Source organism: Seriola dumerili, unplaced genomic scaffold (assembly GCF_002260705.1).
Source record: "Seriola dumerili isolate Sdu_G_001 unplaced genomic scaffold, Sdu_1.0 BDQW01000120.1, whole genome shotgun sequence".
NCBI lineage: Eukaryota > Metazoa > Chordata > Actinopteri > Carangiformes > Carangidae > Seriola > Seriola dumerili.
In genome coordinates this window covers 1,799,236-1,821,580 of record NW_019174375.1, presented here as the reverse complement: position 1 = coordinate 1,821,580, position 22,345 = coordinate 1,799,236, and the positions used below count along the sequence as shown (strand labels likewise).

Genomic DNA, 22,345 nt, shown 5'->3' with positions numbered 1-22,345 from the left:
GTCTCTGTTTTACATCTGTATTAAAAATAAAAGCTGTCACCCAGAAACTGCTCACTAGTATACTGCACCAATTCTAAATAGAAAATAAATAAGACACATAAAACCACAAGTGACAGCTAGATTGCAAGTGTGTGGAGCATGTATAATTTATTGTATAACTTAATGTATAATAACCATTATTTACTTATACATGTTTAATGTTCCTTTATTCAGATGCAATTGGGTTTAGCCTTAATGATTCTGAGAACATAATTCAAGACTTCTCAGGCCAATATAGATATTTCTCTGTTACATAATATGAGGAACATTACGTAATAATTCATGCTGTTGGTGAATCATTACGCTTAGAGAGAAAATACGGATCAATAGGCTGCGAGAAGCAATAAAATATAGTTTGCGTATGTAATGGAAAGAAAGAGGGGAGGAGAGGGAGACTAAATAAATCATTGGACACTGTATGCTGGTACTTACTGAAACTCCCATCGCTTGCTTTGTCCTCCCAATGACACTATCCTCAGATGTAAACTGTTCAAGCTTTAGAAAAGGAGCATTAAAAAGCCATTTGGACAGGGCAATTTAAAGTCATTTTTCTCTACTACCTCATCCAACTGATCCACCACAGAGGTCTGCCGGCCATTAGCACATTTTCCACCTGCATTCACGGCAAGTTGTCATAATCATTTAACTCACAGGGGCTGCTATTAGGAGGGCTGGGATTAGATGAGACAGTTGCTAAAATGGCTACAGTTATGTGCTTCTACTTATATATATATATATATATATATATACACACACACACACACACACACGCACACACACACATATGTCTATCTGAATCGAACGTCAGACACAGAGTCGCAGTGAAGAAACATCAACAGAAACAAAAAACACACACACATATTGAACGACGCAAGCATCGACCAGATGTTCACAGCAGCGAATGTTTCAAGAGAAGAACTCGTGTGTTTCTCAGGGCAACGAGAATGATCCGCAATAACATCGACATTTCAGTACTATTCATTTAAGACTTTTAGTGGATACAGATTGCGATGATGCGACCATATTGTTTTATTATTTTATGAAATTCTGTCGCTCAGATTAATGATTCATAAACAAAGTGATTGGTTTGGAGTTTAGTTTAATGTAATGCATCAAAGTGAAACAGTTTGTTGCCCTGAATTAATTATTGATATTGAATAAAATGGTGCTATGCTAATAATTTGAATTATAATAACTTGAAAGTTAAGCGCTAAAGTTAAACGGAAGGTCATGTGATTACACTTAAATATTTATGTATACTCAATAAACAAAACGTCTGGGTGTGCAGGGTAAAACTGGAGTCAGACTCACCGTCCTCTTCAAGTAGTCTGACTTAAGGTATGCTGATGTTACACTCACTCTGCCAATTCAAGCGCGTGCTTCCTGTTTTCTGTGTCATCCCCAGCTGACTACAGACTACAGATTTACTTATTACCTACACTGGATTGTGACACTGCAACATTTTTGGGGGCTGAATGTGGGACAGTTTTGGTAATGGTACCTTTAAATGGAACATTTTTTTTTTTTTTTTTTTTTTTTTTTTTTTAAATCTGACCCCAAAGGCTGAAGGAAACGTCATTACTTAATAACAAACAAATGGACAAAAAAAAAAGAAAAAAAGTTCAAGTAGAAAAAAAAAACAAAAACAAACTTTGAGCAGCAGAAAGGAATGAATATTGTAGACGAAACACGAAGAACAGTCAGAGGGATGGAGGGGAAGAAAGCAGTGTGCCACTGTGAGACAGGGCGGGAGAATTGCCTCGCCCCGTCTGCCAACCTTACCCAGTTATTAATGACCTGTGACTGGAGGGTGGGTGCAAGCAGCGAGCACACCAGCCCACCACTGCTCCGGGATAATCTGCATCCCCGCTGCCATATTCTTTGCTAAGCACCAGCTGACAAGACCCATACTTCACTATAAATTGGGCCTTCCAGATCCATTAGGGTCTGTGTGTGGGCACGGCCAAAAGTCTTGATCAGAACAGAGCTCAACGGAGAACGGGAGAATGAATAAGAAAGAAAAAAACAACAACAGTGGGAGGAAATAAATGACAAAGTTATTGTTTTTAATATTCGGCCCCAAAAACATTTGTGTAAATATCTTTAGAAAGCCGAGCCACACGGGGGTGCATGCCGGATGAATTACCGCAATCAATGTGAATTTCTGTTCTCTTCTCTGCCTCTCTTTTCTCTCCTCGTTTTTGATTGCTTGCTACTCCTGTCCGTAGCAATAGACGTGCGGAAGGTAAAATTGGTCTCGGCAATCAGTATCCATTAAGCTCCATTGCGATAGTCGATTTTACGTTTGCCACTGAGTTCATGCGCGGGGGGATGAATATAATTTTAGATGACAATGTAGCTTAATGTGTTTTTAAAAAGAGATGAGTGCAGAATTGATTCTGTTGTTGAAGGCAGAGGGAAATACGACGGAAAGAATCGGCTATCACTGACGCTGCTAATGCCAGACAGAAAGCACAATGTATGTGATTCACTTTGATCAGCCTATAGCCTCAAGCACAAATCCGATACTTTCAGGGTTGTAATTCTTTTAGGAATCTACATTCAATCCATGCAGGCCGACTCTTTGACAGAGAAACGCTGAGGGCTTCACGTGTGGGCACACACATGCGCTCGCCGGTGTGTGTGTGTGTGTGTGTGTTTAATCTAGTCTTCACCTTGACCAGCTGCAGCTCACAGGAACAGCAGCCACGACAACGCCGCCCAGTGATACTGTCTGTGATTCTTGAAGGCAGTCAGACAAGAGAGCGCTCTAATGCTCGGTGTCAGTGCGGTAAGCCGGCTTGGAGACTGAGCATTGGTCAAGATGCAAGCGAGCCAGGAGCGGCCCAGCTGGCCAATGAGACGCACCTGCAGCTAATTAACCACTGCCTGTGTGTGTGTGTGTGTGTGTGTGTGTGTGTGTTTCAGTAGAAGCTGACAGGAGGAGAGGTATCAGTAGCAAACTGCCAACGCCCTGCTGTGCACCTGGAACCTGGAAAGACTGGGTGTAAATGACGCTGCCGCGTTCAGCCCCTGAAAGAGGAACCTTTAATTAGCATGTGGACAGGTGAACCGTTCCAAAAATGACCAGCACTGGTAATAGCGGCCTCTCAGCAAGTTACGAGCGGCCCGATAATTGTAGGCACAAAGATAACACACCTCTCTTCACGTCTGAACCTTTTCAAAGTATAGTCAACACGTTGGCAACTGTCCTACATGACCTTGTCTGCCTGCAGGGGAGTCAGTTTGTCATGCAGGAAGCAACACCATCAGCCAGTGAATGAAACTCTTGGCAAGCTCAGGCTGAGGACAGAGCTTTCCTGAGAATCTACTGCCACCACGTACCAATATTTTACCCATAATGCCTGCACCATACTTTCCCTCGCTATGCAACGAAAGCGCAAAGAATGATCCTTTACCCGCTATCAGCATGAGTGGACTTACCAGAGTGATGAAACTTGTCTGGGGGGAAAAAAGACAACTTGAGAGTTTGTGAGGCCGCCCATGCTTCAGTATTGGTGACTTATTTTCGCCATTTAGAACCACAAACTTCAGGTCACTGCAGACAAGGCAATCTGCCTCTGCAGTCGACAAAGAAAATGCTGAGAACCCCGCAAGGACGCTTCAATGCCAGATTCTCTCATCTTCACTCTTTGCTGTGTGCACTATATTATATTTCATTTCCCTTCTATCTTTTAATGATTGTCTACCTTTTCTCTCGGCGGTGTACGCACGGTATGTGTCTGCTGTCGCTCTCAGCAGCACCTCTATATTTCTAATCACGGCCCCTTTTTCACGGCAGACATTTTCACTTGTTTTAGCAGGAAAAGCACAGGTCAAACTTTCAACAGAGACGATGATAACATTTAGCTTTTAACTGAAACTGACAAATAAATGTAGTGGAGTAGAAAGTAGAAACCATTTCCCCCTGAAATTTGGGACTGGAAGTAAAAATGGAAATACTCAAGTGAAGTCCAAGTAGCTCAAAAGTTAAGTACAGTAGTTAGAGTAAATGTACTTAATTATTTAACTCCTTTGGCAATTAAGGAGTAAAATATTGTAATGCTTCATTTTTGGTGTTATGCCGATTTTGTCATTTTCATAAGCTAATTACAGGAGACTTACACCATTAGATTTGTTGATAAACATCAGAAAATTTCCCGCTTTGAATATTTTAAACATCAGGTTTCATTCTTAAAAGGAAATTCATCAACTCTAACGAATGTCACTGTAGCATTAATTGATAAATTATCCTAATGTTAAGTAATCAACAGCTCCGGCTCCGACTGCCTGATTTTTCGTACATGAAAGTGCAGGGTACATTTGCTCTGTGTCTTTATTTATATTTTCACTTGCAATCTAAATGTAATTACAGCCTGATTATGTTACTAATTGTAACCCAGTATAGAGTGGCACATACAAGCACAAACAAACACACAAGCTGGAGTGAGAGAAAGGGGATGGTGAACACTGTTAATGTGTGAGATGAATTCTTTTCATGTGGTTTCAAAGAGACCTGCTGTCAAAGAGAGACTTCTTTTGTTGTTTTAATGGGTAGTCTAGATGTGAATGTTGCCATTTCCTTCACCCTGGACACACACCAATTAAACTCAAACGAGTCTGTGCCTCTGCAGCGAGACCTTCATACAAAGCAAGCATTATCATTCCTATTATTATAAAATATAAAATAGTAAATCTAGATCCAGGATTCAAAGGCTGCGTTTAATGTGTTCCCGGTGATTGACAGGCGATGAAGAAACTCACATCATAAGAGAGATCACTCAGACCCGCCGTGGCTTTGGTACCGTGAGACCGTCGAGCACGCAGACTTGACAGTTCTTTATCCATATCCTGGTAGGTTGGATTTGCTTTGCCACAATTAGTCAGTGTAAGGAGGAGTGTAAGGAGTGTAAGAACTTCTGAGTGTTAAACCAGCTGCTTTTTGTCCTCGTCTTTCGGATGGTGTGAATTCAACAAGATGTCTCCTGAGACGCTGCCCCCCCCCCCCTTTCCCGGCGCTGTGTGGGAACGTCAGGATGGAGACACATACAGATACATACACATACAAGAAAAAAAACAACACACCCCTTGCACGCGCACACACACACACACACACACACACATACAAAAGACCTGTGCAGAACTGTGAGAAAACTAAACCAAGGGCATTGAGGAGGAGCGCTCTGAAGCTGCTAACCGCGCAGCTTTCTAACTACTGCTTCTACAGTGACTGACGTAGTTAATCAAGTCCTAAACTTAAAGGCCTACTGTGTAACATTTTAAAATGTCTGACTTTGCGACTCCTAGTGGTGAAAAAAGAGACCCATATTATTCTGCCATCAGAAAAAATTGAAAGATGCCGTATTACACAATTGGTGGACACAATATCCGAAATATCAGTTACAATGAATGTTGAACAAAAACTCATTAAAAGCATCCAAAATATTCACAACAGATAAAAAAAAATATCACGCAATGCAACAACTAAACTATAAGTCTTTGTGGCTGGGATTACCAAAGCTGCTCAGAGTCTTATGAGCCAAGTCCAAGTCCCCGTCTAAAGTCATGTGACGGTCAAGAGCCTCCAGTGGAACCTCTTAGGAGGGAGGTCGGGGACGACTGACGGATCAGCGATGTGTTGTGGGCGCAAACAGTTTATCACTCAAGTCAAGTCTTTAGGGAATCAGGTCTAAAGTGCAACAAGTATCAGAGCAGGCAGCCACAGGTCTGCAGCTCCTTGGGCTTCAGCTTGTACCAGTGTTCATGTTCATGTCCGCTCATTTTGAGGTCATGTTTTTTATTGACTACATATCTGCACTTTGCTCATTTAGTTTGCAGTTGGTTCTCTCACTCCCACATCATTTATTTAGGCCTGTGTTCTCATTACGTTGCTATAACTCCACGAGCAGATTTGTGATACTTAACTGATTTTCAAATTATCTAAAAGGTTAGCGTCGGGGGAGCACCACCCCCGGAGCTTCTGGGTGTAGCTGTCTAAGTAATCAACTAAATAATATTTTGTTGTGAGCATCAATGAGATGCTGCATGCAGTTTTTTGCACAGTTGTGAGTAAACAACACCGATCACACGCTCAGCAGAGCATTATTGTAACCAAGGTGGCTCTCGTTGCCCCTTCGACTCAACAGTTGCCCACATGATAAAAGAATGACGCTGAAAGCAATCGCACATTTCATGCTTCTCTTATATCTTACGGATTGAAACATGCAATACTACATGAAATACAGGGTTGTATTCTCGGGGAAATTGGACTTGCATGATTACTGCAATGTTATCATCCGCGGTGCGCACAAACCTGCCGAGCATGAAATCAAATCTCATAAAGATAGTGTGAATTAAATTTGTCTTCAGATTTAAATCTCTTAAATCTCTCTCTGTGGCTCTATGGGGTGTGATATGATGCATGTGCCGCAGATGAGAATGTGCTGATTCTCACTCTGCCTTCCAGCGCTGTAAAACTGTCCGTCTCAGCTCCCCGGCCCTTTGATTCAGAGGGGTTGAATATGTTTTTCCAATGTGACCGAGACAATGATTGCAGAGGGGCTATGTAGATGATGAGAGTAGTAAAGAGAGAGATCGAGGTGGGGCAGAGGAGCGAGGGAACACTATTCAAAGAGAATACATTTAGAGTCTCGTCTACGTCAGCTCCTGAATGCTGTATTGTCTTGCGCAAGTCCCTCAGAATGGATAGTGCCAATCAGCAACCTCCCAGTTTGAACAACAAAAGACGTCTCGACAACAAAAGCAGTTTGAACTCAGTTTCTTTTGAAATGAAAAAAAGATTTGACGTACTGTATGTAAGGCTAACAACAACAGCAACAAAAAAAAAAAAGAAAAGCCTTTGTTGCATCTCTGACAGATTCAGGGGAAACCCATACAAATCTTTGATCTCAAACGCATCCCGTCGAGCGAGGTTAGGTGACAAACTCGGCGTTCAGCCTTGTCAGCGATTTTGAGAGCTAAATGCACATCAGTGAGTCATGTGGAGGCCCCCGCTAAGATCCTCTGCTCCGGCTGGAAGTTAGTTTGACTTATGAGAGTTTAAGAGCTGGCCTCCGAGCTACATCACAGGCTTTTAACCCCCCCCCCCCGTCTGAGCTGCTCACTCGCTGATGTTTTAACTGTCAGGCTTCATCAGTAAAACAATAAAAACATCTTTAGGGGGCTTATAAAATTCATCGAGTGGACAACCTCTCCTTTTTCCTTTAGTGAGCTGTTCGTCGTCCTGCATCCGTGTTGAACTTTCCGTCGTCTTTGCCTTGAAGTCTTGAAGCTGTGCCGTACTTCTAATACTACATTCAAGACCAAAAGTGGTGAGGGTGTTGCTCATTTGAAATTGAAGTCTTTGGTACACTTGTTTACAGCTGCTTGGGACAGAAAAATCAATAAAACCCTTTGCATCTCTCTTTTTAAAGCTGATACTGGGGGTTACGCCGTCTCCTGATCCATAAATGATTAGTCTAAATTAGTCTCAAATAAACTTTTATAAATGACTGACCCCTTACCATTCGCTTCCACCCTCCTTTTCACCTCTTTTCTTTAAGGTTGTTAAAATCATCTTTCTCCACACTGACTGACGGTATTCACATTCTGTATCAACTTGTTCCAGCTGTGTATCGAGGCCAGACGATGTTTGTGCTGAATAAAATATTCAAACCCCAACACTTTCCCGCTACTATCGAATGGAAATATTCTAGATGCCTTGTGCAGTTTGTTCACATTTTCCTTATTCCTGATTCAGCCTGACATATTCGGTATCTTTGGAAACTCCAACAGAATCCAAAATCAAACTCTTCGGCTTTGAGCGATGTCTGGCTGCACAGCATTCACTTGTTTGGACCTTTTTCAACGTCTACATTGTTTAACTCCTCAAATCCAGTGTTAGAATTTGCTGCTTTTTTATAGAATTTGCTATTTTAATTTTAATTTTATATAATTGTAAATTTGGGAAATCTGAAAGCCTTTGCTCTCAGAACTTGATCCATTCATTGAAAGATATCGATTGATGTGATTTGTAGTGAAGGTTTCTCCCTCTCTTTGTTTCGTAAAGCCTGATGTAACTGTGTCTGGATATCTTGCATTTGTTTTTCATCTTGGAGCCTATTATTCAACATTGCCTTGCAGTTTATGAAGCCAGTAATTTATCTAAAGCAGGTTCTGAATTTACTAAACTATAGGATCTAGTATTTCTTGTTCTGTTTCTTTCTCTCTCTCTGCCTTGCTTTGCACCTCACTGCCGTTGTGTTTGTATAACCACTGGAGTCATGACACTGCCTCCGTCCTCTGAGACCCTGAGACAGTGTGATAGCCCGGCTCGGAAGATGCGTCCACTTTCACCCAGCCTCTCTCTCCTCCTCGCTCGTGCACTTCCTTCCCTTCTGTCGAGACTGCGGCATGCCAGAGGTCCTTGGCAGCGTTCGCCTGCCCTGCTGGTGAACCTTTTTTAGCTAGCACAATTCGAGCCTCGGTCCATCTGAGGCCCGTGCCACTTAGTGTTAGGAGATGAGTTGGACAGAGAACTGTAGACTGGGGAGAAGGGATGAGGTCTGACGCTTGGACGAGATGCGTGTTGAGGGAAGGATGGCACGGAGGAGGTTAGCGAGAGACAGATGGGGGCGAGAGGGGGGCCGTCTGGGGGGGAATTTGGAACAGGGAGCAGGGGTGTCAACATTGAGGCAAGCTCGAGCAGGAGACACAAAGGTAACCCGGGAAATTAGGATTTGATGAGCTGTGAGCAAAGGGGTCAAGGAAAGTGATGCAATGACAAGATTATCTGCGGGGTGAGGAAAGAAGAAGTGGCACAGTCTGCCACTCTTCTTTTCCAACTTTGCACTTACCAACTTTGTGAAGCAGGAAGTAGTTGAATAAAATGGGGGGGGGTTGGGGGGGAGGAAGGAAAAAAAAAGGTGGTGTTACTGAAAAAAGAAATCCATAGGTTATATGACATTGTGTTTTGTAATAGAGAACAGTGAACAGGGACTTGTCAGAAATAAAGGAGGTAGCTGAGAGCGGGATTGAAGCCAGGAAGACGAATGACCTGAAAGTAGGCCAATCGATTCTTACTATTAGAAAATGAATTGAGGATAGAGATTTGGAAGAGAGGTGGAGAAAGTTGCAAAGAATAGATGAGTGAGATTAGAAATGAATGAGGGAAAGTGGTGTGAGCTAAAGCTGATACAAAGAGAAAGGTGTTGGGGATGTGTCGGGTTCAGCTGGGATGCCAAACAGGGAAAACACATTACTTTCTATTTTTCTTTTCTTTTTTTTTTTGTCCTCGTCCCCCATTGCTCAGTAATGGCTTGGTAACTCCCAGACAATTTATATGGAAATTCACCTGAAAGAGTCCCGTCAATTAACAGACTAATAATCAGTAAGTGACTTAGGCAAGAAAACCTATTTGGGGTTATGGTTAAGATTTGGTTCTTGGTTTGCTGGAGAACAACTTTGTTTCTTGATACTGAAAGTCAATTCTCTTCACCCCTGGAGTTATGTGGAGTGTTGTCGAGGCCGTGAGAATCTACAAACAGACGCCCGATCTTGTTGTTATGAGACACAGAGAACGTCAGGGCATGCAGCTATTTTCTGTAGTTTCCAAACAGACAAAGATACACAAACAACCTTCCCACCTCCTAACCTCAACTCTGAAATGTTGCTGTTGGAAACTGTTGAGAACTGCACCTGAACACATATTATGCACAGTACAGCAATACTTTATTTGACAGGTTCAGTAGTTTCCTAGAATTTTTCCTGACTTTAGAAAAGTTTTGTGGAATTTAAAATCACTTGTTAACCTTCCCGAGGATTGTTTAGTTTAAATCCAAGTTAATATTTATTCATTACTTCTTTATAATTAGAAATTTATTTGTGTATTTATTGTATGCTCGCCTGTAAATATATACATATATATATCCCATATATAACCTCATTACGGGGAACCTTTACTTTAAAGTAAGGGATACAAAGTTATTATTCCTTAACTTTGTGATGTCACAACTATACAGGCACCGCCCTCAGCTACGCTTTCAGGATGGCCCACCTGAACCCACCATCCAACCTTGCAGGATTTAGTGTTTTACCTGATATCTGCTATATTTTTATTCAATCACTCAGAAAACAGTCAGCCAATCAGAGGAGAGGCTCAGAGCCTCCTCTCTTCTGATTGGCTCACAGACCTGTTGTTACTAGAGCTCCAGAGAGAAGCCTGAGAGAGGAGATGTAAAACTACACTGAGATGGTTTTTTGGTTCTTAAAACCACAAATATATCTTCTCATGGATCAACTCTTCAAATAAATCACAGAAGAAGAATAAAAAATGGGACCTTTAATGTGTGCAGTGTGTGCACTTGTATTGACAAGGACTCTGATTGGGATCTGCACATGAATGTGATTGGAACACATTTTAGATGCAGTCTTGTGACTTTTATTTTTCTAATTTTTTTTAATAACAATGTCAAATATAAAATGTGGCCCAGGGAGCCCCGGACCCCTTGAGGCCCTAGAGCAGTGTCCAAGGATTCAAACAATGAGACTGAGAACATATTTTCTAACGCTTCTTCACTATGATCAACAGATACAGTAGCAAACACAATCTACAACTGTTTCCATCTGACATTTGACAAATTGTTTCAGCGATGAGGACGGTAACGGTTCTTAGCTACCAATACGTTCAGGTCAGTGGGTTTGGTGTACAAACAAAGCGATAGGTGTCACTTGAATGAACACCAATGTTGTTCTAACAAGGACAATTACCTTAATACTTGCTTGGAATTAAAAACCTCATTAGGGAGACTTAATTAATTATCTGGAAAGTAAAGGATATTAAGAAAGAGCAAGTGATAACAGTGTTGTTGCGTTTGCCACATTTAATCTACACGTCTCATTTATGGCACATTCTCCAATGCAATCAAGTAGAGAATTTCATATTCATGACGAGAAATTTTAATTTCGTAATTCTCAGAGAGGGATTTTCTGACACTGGATAAATACAAAGTAAAAATCCCAGAGGCACATCACCGTCCTTTTATGGTAAATGGAGCTATTACAGCGAGTCACGGATAAGCTAATGCACTGCCTCTGTGTTGGTGCCCCAGCGACAAGGTTGCATTTTTTGGAATGAGGTGAGAGGAACGAGGAAATGAATATGGCACAGATAGCGAGTGGTGAGGACAGAAGTTATGGCAATTTGTGTTCCTCCCTCAGCTGTATGACACTGAGAGAGACCATGGGATGGGAGAGGTGACGTTAGTCGGAGGAGGAGAGGATATTTTTAGAGAGCAGTGAATGGAGAGGAAAATTAAAAAGTAATATGAGGATTAACAATGAGTTTATGTAAAGACAGAGCAGCTGAATATAACAGAAGAACAGTTAAGGTTCTAAAGCAATAAAATGCTGTAACTTAAAACAAAACTTGCCAGGAGATTGTTATACAGTTTGATTGTTATATATATATATATATTCAGACACAGAATATTTCACTTTCTTGCATCGTTATTAATGTTTTCATCAGTATAAAGCAAAGATATTCAATCCTGTCTTGGAATTTGCAAAGGAATAGTTGTTCTAATGCTTTGCAATGGTCTTGTTTCGCTGTGTGTATCAGTGCAGCAGTGGGTTTTCATCTTTTAGACCCACAGCCCTGCTGGTTTTCTAATCAGGGACTGATGCTCACCTGTGATGTCAGGTGAATGCAATTATTGTAACTACAATCATCCAGTTGGTAAGAGCAACCACCAGCAGCACTGTGGCGTCTGAGGACCTGCATTAAAACCCAACTGATACAAAATCCGCACCGTCCGCTGTGCACTGAGGAAGTCTAGCTTTGGGCCACTCGTAGAATTTAACGTCCAATATCTTGTAGTTAGAAGAGAAACCACCTTGTGTCTGCGTTGCTGCAGCGACTGACAGCATTTCTGAGGAATATCTGCATATTTTAGGGGGGGAAATGCAATAAGACAAAATTCTAGTTTTGGATTTCACACAGCAGATTTCTATTTATACTGCATGGCTGAGTGCGCCTGTAACAGTCACAGAGGTAATATTATCATACTCTAGTCCGTCTATAATGCTTCCATGGCAGAGCTGAGGAAGTGGTGGCGAGAACACGTGGTAATTGTTGGTGTCAGTTTGTGAACATCTGATTTTCACTATTACACATCAGTAATCTGAAGAGTAAATGTCCCTCCAGTGGAAACATGACCCCCTTGTTTACCTTTACACATCTGATGCACAATCTTATTATACATTTGATGCTGTTGATACTCTGAATACACCAGAGTACAAAGAGAAATGTGGGAACTCACTTGGGTCAGACAGGATGGAGTCTGTCTTTGGCAGAAACTGGTCGCAGCGGATTCCCTGGTAACCTTCTCGACACCTGGTGGGAGGGAAAAAAAAAGGAAAATCAACAATCAGTCAGTGAGTCGGGTCGAACTTATGCCACTACAACTGATGCTGCGCATAAACCGGCCCCTCGTTGCCTTGAGACAAATGCAGGTAAGGCTCAGTCCTCCTGGAAGCACGCTGAGTTGACAAAAAGTGCAAAGTGAGGCGCCCTGGCAGGAAGAAATTATTAGTGAGGAGATATTTAGGGACTGAAACTAGCACTTTTCTTGATAGAGACCTCCACCAAAATCACAAAACGGTGCCGCAGCAGAAAAGGAGCATCCAATCCCCATTTAACGGACACACCTATTACCTTCCTCTGTGTGTGCTTACATGGGGTTTCAGGTTCCTTGCTTGGTCACAGGAAGTCCTCAAAGAAAGTAAGGACTGTAGACCCAGTCCGTGTTTTCTGGATGGCCCTCAAACTTTCAAGAAATGTAAACTGTTAAATTTGATTGGCACATTAGCGAGAGCGCCACGTCAGGCAATGATCATTAAGCAGCTAATGAATTCTGAAATGTGCTCGGGCTGCTCTTCAGAAGTGTCCTAGGAAAAAGCTATGCATTGCAAAGATGTGTTTTTTAATTAGCTTCAGAGCCATAAATATACCCTTATCAACATATGGAAGTGCAACTGTATCCTACAGTGCACGGAGCTAAAATGGAGGCTAAAATGCCAGTATGCAGTGCAAAGCCTAATTGGCTGCCTCAGTTGGTTTGGTTATCTATCTCTGCCTCTGGCCATTTGTACCTCACCTGCTGTTCTGTTTTTCTCCCTGACACCTCTTGAGGAAAAATGCAAGTTTTATACATGCAAATAAAATACAAACTTCACCTACAGAAGCAACATGTGCTGGCTCTTCAAATCTGACCCCGCTATATCAACTCAATCTATCATCCGGTCACCTTCTCAACTATTCTGTTCCAATGAGTCTCAATTTTCTCTTCTATCTCACCTGCATCCCAATGTCTCCCTTGTTTACCCCTGTGGCTTTGTTTCATGGACATTCCTGGAATTAATCTGTATCTACTCTGACAAGCTGACGGCGGAGCAAATATACATATCCCAGTGGCCCCTGCTTTTGGAAAACCCCCAACTGAGAGAATATCTATGTCCACCCAGACAAAAACACCGAGGCTCTGCATAGAGATCGAGTTTGCAAAAGAATGCAGCGTGACATATCAAAGAGTTTGCCCTGTGCGGAATGATAATGGCTGCACTCCTGTTTGTCTTTCATCTACAGTGAGTGATTTTCAATTATTAAATGAGCTGCAGTGGGCGGGGATAGATGCACTCCACTGCGCGGGCCAGTGGCATGCATAAAGAGCATCTTCGCTGTTGCGAGGGAAAAAGGTGGTAAATATGGTGAGACATATGGTGAGAAGACGGTGCGTGACATTGATGCTGATTCTAAATAACAAAAAAAAATACGACCACAAAAATGCTAGTACGGCGTTGAAGTGAATCTCCAGGGGCCGTACAACAGAAACTCCTTTAAGTCTTAAGTTAGGAAGTTTAAGAATCCTATCTGATCTTACTTTGTCCTACTTTATCTCAGGTTAGGAAACCGACATTGCTTTTCTCGTCTCATCTCGCTGAGGCATTTTTGTAACCCATTAGATTTCTCATTGTCAGTTGCACCCTATGCCCTTTGTTGCCGGGTCGGCCTCTCCACAGCTGGTCGTAGCTGCTCAGCTGACTGCAGGATCATGTGTCAGCAACCAAGTGACTAACAAATTATAAACCTTTCCATTCAGGTGAATCTGGCCCACTGCCACAGCTCGGTGCTCACCGCTACACTGAAGAACCGTCTTCTATCACCTGTGCTCTTCCCGCAACGACGAGCGGTAAACCAACATTCGCTCATCATCACTTTAGTTTGATTGCAGTTTGACGACAAACTGGACCTTAAATCCGCCTGTATTCATCGTATTCATGAGAGAACAAGTCACATTTCTGCCAAGAATGGTAAACACTGGCTGCCGTAGTAACTCAAGGATATATTTTCTGTAAAGCAAACAACAACTCATTATATGTATGAGGGCTTCTCCTCATCATATTCATCACGCCACATCACTTTGATGACAGATGGTTCAGGATATCAACCATGCTGTCAAGGAGGACACAACAATCTCATCGACTCAAGGTGTCAGCCTGGGCCGCCTCTCCTCCCGAGTTTGTTGTTCTCGGCTTCTACAGTGGCAACGCGTGATGCCAAATATGTGATGTGTGGGAGCGGGAGAACAAAACAAACACAAAAAAAAAGACACAGTTATCTCATTTTAAAGCCACAGTTTAAAGCAAATGATGTTCAGACTTCGGCTTCCTCGTCCAGATGCTTTCAGCTCAGGATGAAAGTCTGAGACGTTGCTTAAAACACAGTCCAGACTTTTCTCCGTGCTAAATATGTGGCCATTTAACATCTCCCCATGCCACTGTGACCTAAACAGGCTAAACTTTGACAGGAGGCAACCTTTGTCACACCAAGTGGAGGTGAGGAAGATAATTAAAAGACTAGAGGATTAACATGGTGACAGTGAGTGCTCATTAAGAGGGGCTGTGGAAGTGAGAAGAAGCATACAGCAGCTATTAAACTGAACAGAGTGCGGGTAAAAAACAGCAACTCAGGGGCGAAAGGGAAGACAATGGAACACACAATTGTGTAGACATAGCCTTAGCCTCTTTGTTATGTGGCCATGAGCTGCACAAACACCACTGTAATATCCTTCTTCATCATGTCCTGCAGTGTGCAGTGTATCAAGTTATTGTTTCCCACAAACTTTGCTTTCCTCGTGCCCGTGCTGCTCCCAGCAGAGACCAAGACACTTCAGAATGAGGCTTCATAGAGCCGAATAAAAGACAGTTGGGGGGGTGCTAAAGAGTTGCATGCCTTCTAATTAGCACTGCAGTCATTAATTAAAAGAACACAGGATGAGACTGCATGTGCATAAATGCATGTGAGTGTGTGTGTGTGTGAATCTATCACAAATATACAAACCTGCCCAGAGCAGGGGATACACACATATATATATATATATATATAAACATGCTGCCCGCTGGATGATAAATTTCTGCAAAGGGAAGTGTGAAAAACTCAAGCGCTGGTGCACACAAACATATGCATAACAGAATGTATAGGGAAAGAGCACATCCCATTCAAGTGGTTCAAAAGTTCTGCATGTATATGTGGAAAAACATGTGGCTTTTTTCCCTGTGATGTAAACAGAATATTTCCAGCTGAAGTTCATGAAAAATCCAGCACTGGTTCTTTGAAGAGATCACACTGAAGCTGGAGCAGAAATGCACCATCAACTTCTCAATGACAAGTTACTTGATAATTTAGTTTGATTCCGCTTTACCCAGTCTCCGTTGACTTCTTCATCTCTCGTCAAAAACACAGCCCCCCCCCATTCACCACCTCAACCACGGACGCCTGACCATCTCCACTTTAACCATCCAATCAGAGGTTTCCCTCTCATGAAGCTGCTCCCATCCCCTCTGCTCGATTCCTCATCACCACCAGCAGCATCTAGGCTCTGGGGGAGGTCTCCTGTAATTGGGAGCACCTTACTCCTACGGACGGCTTCCCCTGGGGATCCACTTCCTGCAGAGGTTTAGGCACCAAAGTTTATTCCTTCTGTTCACAATAAATTCCATTTTACTTCAAATTTCATCCTCTTTTGTGATTGAATATATATGTATATTTACATGCAGTAGAACATGAATAACCTAACTCATTCCAGCTCAGGCTGCACGTTTTGTGGTATTTTTCAGGACACTTAAACAGTAGATTCACACTTTGAAGCTGCTCAGTGACTCTGCAGCTGCTCCAGTTGGTGCCTGAGGAGTTTATCCTGCAGGTGCAGGATTTTCACTGTCTTTAGGCTGCAAATTAGACATGTTGCAATCTCCAACTTTAAAAACACAGTTTGAACATCTGATTAAAACTTCTACACGTAATACGTCCTCACTACATTTGTGTTAGACTGATCTAGAGAATATCTCAGTCTGAAAAGGACCAAGACCTCATTAGAAGGAACGTCAAGTAGAAATCATCAAGTGGACTCTGTCCACATATTGAATGTCATAACAGACATTTGCTCTGCATGTTCTACTGTACATCCCAATCTGACCCCCGTATAATTCACAGAATTTGATGCGATCCAGAGAGACTGGAAACTGGCAAATGAAGATATATTTCTGAAATGTTCTTCTCTGCAACGCGATTGTTATACTGCTCTTCCTGGGTTTGTACAAGACAGAAAACATTTATCATGTCCACTGATTCCCCCCTCAGATACTAAAGATGTGATACAAATAAAATAATGAGGCGATTTGCAGTGTCAAACATCAAAAGAATTATTAGAGATCTACGCGACTGCTTCTCTCTCCTTGGCAGGGTGGCCATTTAGACCAATTTAATACAGTGCAGCCACGGCAGTGTGAGGCTCAACGGTCTATTAAAAGAAAATATGCCACAGTGCGTTGGTCAGACTGTGACAGGTTGGCTCAATGATCTTCACATTTTCTCAGCATGGAGTTCGTTCTTCGAGCAAAATGGCTGATACACTTCCAATAAACTGGCCAACAAATAACAGGAAATGGCTGAGGGGAAGTGTTGTTTCTGTCATGGTGGGGGGGGGGGGGGCCTGACCTGACAACAGTCTGAGGATTTCTTACGGTAAAAATCACCAAGACAACTGCATCACTTTTAAATTAAAATGGTTCATGTATCCCAGTCTCAATTTGGTACATATTAAAAGCTTCAACAAATGTTCGGATAACGCTTGTTTATAGTCAACCTGCCATCAATCACTGTTCTACACATTAGTTTCTGTAAGTATGGACCTATCTTTTTTTTTTTTTAATAATTTCAAATGATGCCATATAACTTACTCAACATGTGCAAACTCTATTAATTCAGATTTTGTAAACATGCAACGTGACGACTGAGATAAAATAAATAAAACCAACCTCAACAACCATTGTTTTTATTTTATTTTTTCTATCCTCTGATCCGACCCATAGGAGCGCCTCCTGAAACAGCACGCCTACAGCGGCAGACGTGCTGGAACCTTGGTTGTCATGGTTACAATAATAACAACTTTGTCGAAAATGTTCACGGGTAACAGAAACAACATAAACTGCTACTTTCACGTGGGAGTCGAACACCGCTCTCTCTCTTTATACTACGTCACCGCACTTTCCCTCTGCTCCTGTTGTAATTACTACGGCCGCTAGATGTCGCTTAACGAGAAAATAGCTGTGGGTCATAATAACCGGCTGCACAGACGACCTCTGGGCTTGTGTTTTTTCCAGTGCTGATCCTTTTAGAGCCAAGCGGTCATGGCTCTACAGGGAGAGGCTCACAGCGGCCTTATAACACTGGGAATAAACATTCACAGTAAGACACTGAGCAAACCAATTAACCAACTAGACGCAGTTCATTTATCACAAGGTTTTATTGATTCAACTAAGGCGCTCTCATTGCTTCATTTAAAGAGTTGCAACGCAAATTCTTCACCAAGTTTTGGATGTACTAATGACAAAACCACGGTGCCCCACGTGCGACGGATGAGGATGGGTGGAACAGATATTCTTTCATTGTGTTATTTGTAATTAGGTTTTAAGCCAAGATTGTGAAGATTTACCAGCTGTTACTGTTACTGTGGATACTCAATAAAGCCATATCGTTTGATGTATCAAATCCTAATGTAATCCCATACGTCTGCTCGGCTCTAATAGCAACTTGCCGCCCGGAGGTTTGTTTAATCATACCTGCAGACAACCAAATACAATTGACAGCCCAGACTTCAAAGGAGGCCCGAGATGATTACTTTTCTACTTTAATGACATTACATATCGCTCACCCGTATGTGTTTCCATTCATTCCTCCCTTTCTTGATGGGACAGAAAATTGAAATGAAAATCTAGCCTCGCTGTGTATCGAGGGAAGTCTTGTCTCTCATTTCTCCCAGACGGGGTGATTGAAATGCATCTGGGGCGCCGAGTCTCAGCCTTACAGAGACCGGCAGGGTGGGAAGCTGTGTGCATTGCACGTGTTGTTGTGTGCATGTATATGTATCTGCATATGTGTTTTGTATGTTTGTGTTTCACATAAAAGCTTCTCTTGGAAGTACTCATGAACGTGCATGTGTGCTCTTGTACGTAAGAGTGATAAGGACCCCTGTCCAATAGGATTCGTAGCCAAACATAATTATGGCAGATATTACAATGAACTGTTGATCAGCATAAGTTGCATTGACATGACGTCTATGCAGGTAGAAGCTTATTTCATTAGGGTCTGTAGCGTAATGCTGGTCTGACAGTATGGAGTATGAAAAAGTGATTGCATTTGGAGGCCACAGTAAACCAATCTTGTTGAAACTGTTGAAACACTGCTGCTGGTGAATTCTATGCCTTTGTTAAGATAGCTGAAAGCCGAGAGATGACAGTAAACGAGTGGAGATGTCTTGCAACAAAGGTCCCCTGCCAGGCATGAACCGCGGGATGCTGCATTCGTGGTTGGAGCATTAACCCCCGGGTCAGGGTAGTGTGCCCCGACAATACAAGTTTATTGGCGCAGTGGATGGAAGTGATAAAACCCGGCAGATTACTCCTGCTTGTTGCATGTAACCAGTCAATTTAGATGTCTTATCCGAAGTGAGTATTCGCTGGATTTAAGCAATAGCTAAAATCCACCTTGGGGAAACAAGCCACGGCACACCAGCTCTCCAGACGTCTCCTGGCCCTGATGCTTTTATCACGTATCTTGTGACCTCAATTCCCCTTTTCTTCTTTCCTCTTTTCCTCCATCCCACCCCCACCACCCCCTCCCATATAGACTCTTCTTCACTAAACCAAAGGGAAAATAGGAAATTAAACAACCATTTGTGGAGGCCAGAGGAAGATGTTTGGCGTCCCAATGCAACACCATTAAAAGTCTCTCTATATGTGAGCCTCTATTTCTCAATGCATTGATCATTATTATTATTATTATTATTATTATTATTATTATTATTATTATTATTATTATTTTACTATATCTTTTTTTGAAAGTCTGCTTCATTTTGAGATTGAACTCCAATTTACTAATCTTTAAAAGAAAGATTACACATTACATACTAATAGCTATTACATACAAGCATATAAAGCAAATACATGACACAAAAACTTTAAAAAGGTAATTTTATACAAAGTTTTTAATTCATTAGGTCACTTTGAAGCCAGCAGCCTCTCAGTCTAACAAACAGGAAGAACATACTGTATTTGCTGCTTGCTTTGTGGTCTAATTGTGGTCTAATCCAATTCCAGTTTAATTTTTTTTGCAAATGGCCTCTATGGATTTATAATCACTAAAGTAGCTTTTTGAGTAAGCCTGAAATTTTCAAGAGGAAGAAGAAGAACATGTTCCTTTAGTCAGCAATTTAAAAGTTAGTCAAACTGGATCTTAGGCAACTGTGAAGCTCCCTGGGCTTCTGCTCTGTTTAAGTGTACACATGACCCATTTGGAATAAAAATGTGAGGGGGAAAACTTCAACCAAAGTTTACATCACAACCTGAGTCAAGTCAGGTTAAAAGGCTCGGAATCCAAATCCCAAACAGGCCGATGATGAGTTTTGAAAATCAAATCACAACAAGTCACGTCTGAGCAAGTCAGTGAGAAATCCAAACATTTAAAACACGTCGGCGTGAATGTGTCTCCGAGTACCCAGTGGTCTCTAACACGTCCTGCTCTTTTCTCTCTGGATGTTTCCAGTTGTCAAGTGCGACTGACTGCTGAGCTTCTCTCCTTTCTAAATAAAACATGCCTCCTACTGAATGTTGCAGCACATGCCATGGTGTTTGAATGTGTGCCCCCTTCCTCCATCTCACCTTGAGCCCTGTGTGAAAGCTCACCACCATCTCTCAGCCCTTTCAGCAGAGGCAGGAAGTTACTCAATAATTCACAGCTCCACCTGGCCGCTGGTCCCAAAATTAAAACAAACAAAAAAAATAATACACCACTCCCTCTGGTGCATCTTATATTCTATTCTTTTCTAACTACCCACCTTTTACCTCAGCTTCCTATTGCTTCCTTACCTCTTGTTTACATATTTCCTACTGTATGTAAAACCAAAGGTAGAACTGGGACAGAAGAAAAGCATTTGTGGAGGCCAGACGAAGATGTTTTGCACCACATACTGAATGTTAACAGAACTGTCTTTCACCCAAATTCTACATCTGACAGCCGAGAAAGAAAGAGAAACTGGATTTGTCCAAGAAATCCCTCTTGGGAATAGAGCTAGTGCTACATTAGCTCATCCTGTATCTTTCAAGCAGTCGGTAGCAGCAGACAGAAGAAATGAGAGACAACAACAAAGAGAAGACTCGTGTCCTCGCCAGAAAGTGACAGAATTAATCGTTTGTACAAAACAACCCATGGGCTGTATCTTTTCCTAGCATGCAATTCTTTTGTGGTTTTGCGAATATTACCTGACAACAGAAAGTGTTGTCACAGTTGTTGAAAGAATGTATGTTAATGTTCACAGGCAAAGGTGCGCTGAAAGTTGTGTGAAGTTTAAAAAGCACCAGGCTTCAAGATCTCCTATCAATTCACTGTTGGTTTCTTTGAAGGTGATCGTTCCATGACCTTACAGGGACACTTCATCTAAAACCTACTGTATGTTTTGAGTATCAGGCATCATGAAGCTTTTGAAAAGTTTGCAGCTTGCTCCGTCACCAAGGACAAAAGACGGGATCAGCTTGGATTTACAAAAGATAAGCTGGATTGAAGACATTGCAGTGCAGCTACGGAGTCTGTATGTGAAGCCGATGTGCACGGTTGCGTCAAAGCGGCGCGACGAGGCTGTCCCACTTCCAAGGCTGCCTTCTCCAACTGGTGGATCCTTCGTGGCCCGACCTATCCCAAGATTCATTGCACTGGCAGTAATGAAAATAATATGGCAGGAAGCAACAGGAACAGAGAGCCCGAGCATTATGCTTTTAAATGTAAGTATTGATTTCCAGCTCAGTTCAACAGCTAATGGTACAACTGTTAAAAAAGCAAAGGCCTTAAAACCTCAAGTTTAAAAAAAAGAAAAGAAAAAAAGTTATGTGTTGTCAAGGTTGCTAGGTGACAGGAGCGGCGGTGAGGGCGGGCACAGCTGGTGACGCAAAGCAACAAGTTTACAAAGCTGGTTGGGATTGTTGAAACCGAAGACAATATTAGGAAAGTAAAAGGAAGACTCTTTTCATCCTCAGTAGCACACATCTATCTCCTACGCAAACCTTAAACTCGGGGCGAAAACAAGACGAAACTTATCTGGATGTAACCACCTCGAACACTTTTCAAGCCTAGAAGGGATGAATATTTAAGACTCAAGTGATTTTGAGTGTTTCTTTCACCTTAGCCATAATCTTTTCCTAACCAGCCGTGGCCATTGCCTAACCTGAAGAGACAACTGCGAACAACAGAAAAGATTTGAGATTTAATCGAAGGTCAGAAAAGAGAATGTGGATTCTCTTTCTGCTTGGTGAAGTCGTCACTGTGCACACTGCTCTTCTCTGCAGTTCAGGAGAAGTCACCTGTAAGTACCTCTTATACTGTAGAAGACTATCATGTCACACTCTATAAATACATTCCTCTGTCTTGATCTTGATAGCGAATGGAAATACCATTAACCGTAAGATAACACTTAATATCTAAACCCTTATCTCTTTTTCATTCTGCCCCCCTCTCTCCATCCCTCTCCCTGTCTTTGGCTTGCTCTCCTTTTGCATATTAACACTTTATTACTTATCTCTGTGCTTAATAATTCCCTCCCCCTAAGTCACTTTGATTAGATGCCTTGTTCGTTCTATCGACAGTGGGATTCAGGGAGTATCTCTTCATTGCATCTGAATGTTAAAGGGAGTACTGAGGTAC

General features: G+C 42.1%; 1 protein-coding gene across 1 annotated transcript in view; it reads right to left on the bottom strand.

Annotated features, from left to right (window-relative positions):
• Positions 1–22,345, bottom strand: part of LOC111223897 (pro-neuregulin-3, membrane-bound isoform-like) — a 333,890-nt gene that overhangs the window by 46,800 nt on the left and 264,745 nt on the right. Inside the window, exon 3 of the mRNA XM_022748194.1 lies at positions 12,357–12,430. Within this exon, the coding sequence (XP_022603915.1) occupies positions 12,357–12,430 (74 nt within the window). The remainder of the gene's footprint in view (positions 1–12,356; positions 12,431–22,345) is intronic.